Source organism: Papaver somniferum, chromosome 5 (genome assembly GCF_003573695.1).
Source record: "Papaver somniferum cultivar HN1 chromosome 5, ASM357369v1, whole genome shotgun sequence".
Lineage (NCBI taxonomy): Eukaryota > Viridiplantae > Streptophyta > Magnoliopsida > Ranunculales > Papaveraceae > Papaver > Papaver somniferum.
In genome coordinates, this window is record NC_039362.1 from 172,040,338 (window position 1) to 172,043,527 (window position 3,190).

General features: G+C 34.8%; 1 protein-coding gene across 1 annotated transcript; it reads right to left on the reverse strand.

Moving 5' to 3' along the window:
* Positions 1–242: 242 nt before the first annotated feature.
* On the reverse strand, positions 243–1,710 carry LOC113280063. The gene is made up of 4 exons (XM_026528707.1): positions 1,621–1,710; positions 1,164–1,197; positions 826–1,018; positions 243–723 (listed from the first exon to the last, which is right to left on the reverse strand). The coding sequence occupies exons 1-4, from the start codon at positions 1,708–1,710 to the stop codon at positions 243–245; spliced, it is 798 nt and encodes a 265-aa protein (XP_026384492.1).
* Positions 1,711–3,190: the final 1,480 nt, after the last annotated feature.

Below are 3,190 nucleotides of genomic sequence, written 5' to 3' on the forward strand. Positions count from 1 at the left end.
AATTGTTGCATCGTATCGACAACATCCTTTCCGAAAATACTCCAATGAATTTTAAAAAAGCCTGGTAGAAAACCATCAGGACCAGTTGCTTTCCATGATTTCATTCCATTTAAATCTTTGAAAATCTCCATCTCTTTCGGTTTTCTCATGAGATCCACATTATCTTCACTTGAGATCGATTGGGGGATGCACTGTAAGATTTGACCATTTCTCTCTGGATTTGTGGTGGTGTGAAAGTTTCCCTAGTAACGAGTGAGCAATCTCTCCAATTCCATTCTAGTTGTACACCAATCTCCATTTTCATCTTTTAACGCTGTAATATTGTTTTTTGACCTTGTTTTATTGGCATTTGCATAATGATGCTTCGTATTTCTATCCATCTCCAGGTAATATTCATCTCTAGCTTTTTTCCCCCAAAATTCGTTTTGTATTTGGTTCCAATGCTCGATTTGGTTCTTCGGCTGCTGCACTTGAGATGTTGCATCATTATCTTTACTATCTTGTTGAATGGCTTCAATTTGCTGATGCAGTAGGAAGATAATTCTTTGAATATTCCCAAAATTCTCCTTGTTCCACTTTGAGACGTACTTTCTAGTTATGACCAATCTCTTGGACACTCTGAATGCATGAGAACCATTTATCTGATGATTCCAAGCTGCTTCAACTTCAGATTTTAAAGATTCATTCCTTTCGTAACATTGTAAATATTTCCAGTTACGTTTTCTATCACCATTAGTATGAGAATAATCAAGCATAATGAGACAATGATCTGAACCCAGCTGAGGAAGATGTATAAGTTTATCATCCGGAAAATGAATTATCTACTCTGCATTGGTGAGGGCTCTATCAAGTCTTGAACGTTGAACTCCAGTACCATGAACATTAGAAGACCAAGTAAAAGATTTCCCAGTATAACTCATATCATCTAGCCCGGCTTCTTGAATTAAACTGATGTAAGGAGAATCCCTTTGATATAGAAGTACTTGAAGAAGAAGCATTAGAAGAAAGTCTGCCCATACTATTTGAAAAAAATTTAGCTTCATTAAGGAAAACAAGATTCAAATCACTAATAATAACCCACGGATGTTGGATTGTTGCACTGAGATCTTTAGTGTATGTCCATTGCTTTTCTTTGTTGGTTTGATACGACGAACCATACATACAAGTCAAGAACCAGACTGGTTTAGATGGATCATCCTGCACAGAACAATTTATAATCCAAGAATCCCAGTTGATAATATTAAAATGGAACCCATCCTTCCATAACAATATAATACCACCAGCTAATCCTAGGAAAGCAATTTATGATTTGGGTATTTTATATTGCTTAATCAGTTTTAGCATTTTATCTTCACCTATCTTCGCTTCGGATATAAAGACTATATCAGGATCATACCTAGAAATAAGATCTTTGAGGTGATCTCTAGTTTTTTTGTTAACAAAACCCTGGCAATTCCAAGCTATAATCCTCGTATTTCTATGGCAAAACTTAAATGAGTAACTATATTTTTAAATAACTAAGCAGGTGTAATTATAAAAAAGCAGAAAAAACTTGTTTGTTTGTAAAAAATAATGATCAAATTTTAAAGAAGAAATATTTATAGAAAAGCAAGTAATTACCTCAAGAGCAAGATCCTCTTGATTATGCATATGATTCTTCCCTGCCTCAACACACTGCTTTTCATTTTCTCCAGTCTCCACCCCATCCATTATTTCATCATGATCACCCTTTGATTGATATAAATCTATAGCCAGATTACTTTAATTTTTTGTAGAAATAAATAAGATATGCAAATTAACAATCTAGAATTTAATTGATCTAGTTAGTACATGAATTTTTGCTCCTATCATCAGAGAACTCTACATACAATAAACCCTAATTGTTCCATCATTTATTATGTTTTTTAAGGAGAGCTTTTTTCTTATTAATTTGTCAATGACCCAGTTTATCAATCATTCATGTGCTGCGCATAGTGCCTTTTGGGAAGAGGAATATAATTAAGAAGTGGCGGTGGTATAATAATACTATTCAAAATTTTCAAACCGCTGAAGAAAAAAATAAAAATCAATCAAAATTCTAATATGGATATAGGAATCATTTATAAAGAGAAAAAGTAAACCAAAAATGTTGCAGAAAATAAAAAGAGTGTTAATCACAGAGGTAAGGGAGATGCAAGAATATGAAAAAATCTTTAAGAGTTTGAGGTGTGTTGATGGAAAAAACAATGAATAACGAGTTTTAACGAGTTTTATCGACCTTCAATCTAGACAAGCTTAACTTTGAGACCTAGGGATAATAACGATAAAATGTCACACTTGATTTGTTGGTCAAATTAATAGACTAAGTCTCATGAGTTTTTAATAATAAAGGTGTGGACTATATTTAAGAAAAGCTTTTTTTTATGGTACCTTTGACATGACGAAATTTCAACGAGGGACAAGTTAATTAACATAGGAATGCAAGTCCCACCAACTTGTTTATTTTGTGGTAACGATGAGACTGCAGCCCTCCTTTGTATTCATTGCAGCACAGGAAATGACCTTTGGTCGTACTTTACATTACATGTGAATTGCTAATTTGCATGGATGAGCCGTGAAATGGCCGTGCCGACATTGCACGAGTTAAGCCCCTGGTATTCTGCATTACATGGATGAGCCGTTAGATGATACAAAAAAGCTTTTAAATCAACGATAACAACTGAACCCTAATCGGTAACCCTTTATAAGCAGAAGTAGTATTTGCGCCTCTATCATCCCTTTGAGAGAGAGGAAGCAAACCATAAAAGTAATAAACAGCAGCAGCTTCCCCTAACTTCTCCATCTTCTATGACCCTTATTATTATCATTATCTTGGCAAAGCAAATACATGGCAGCCGCAACAAAAACATCATGGAAGATAGTTGTTCAATAACGTCAATCAACAACGAAACATCTTCTTGGCTTAGTAATGTCCGAGCGGCCAGTCAATGGCTGCACAATGGTTATCCCGACGATAAGCAAATGCCCAAATCTGAACATTTGCGGCTTTTCCTATCCAGTTTTGCCAATTTGGGATGTCCATTGGGGATTTGTAGCCCTTGTGTAATTTGTTTTAGATAATGTATTCAAGATGTTGAAATATGCAGGGATTTATTGGTCTAAGTGGAGAAATACTGATTCAAGCGGACCAAACAATATTTGTAGACGAACC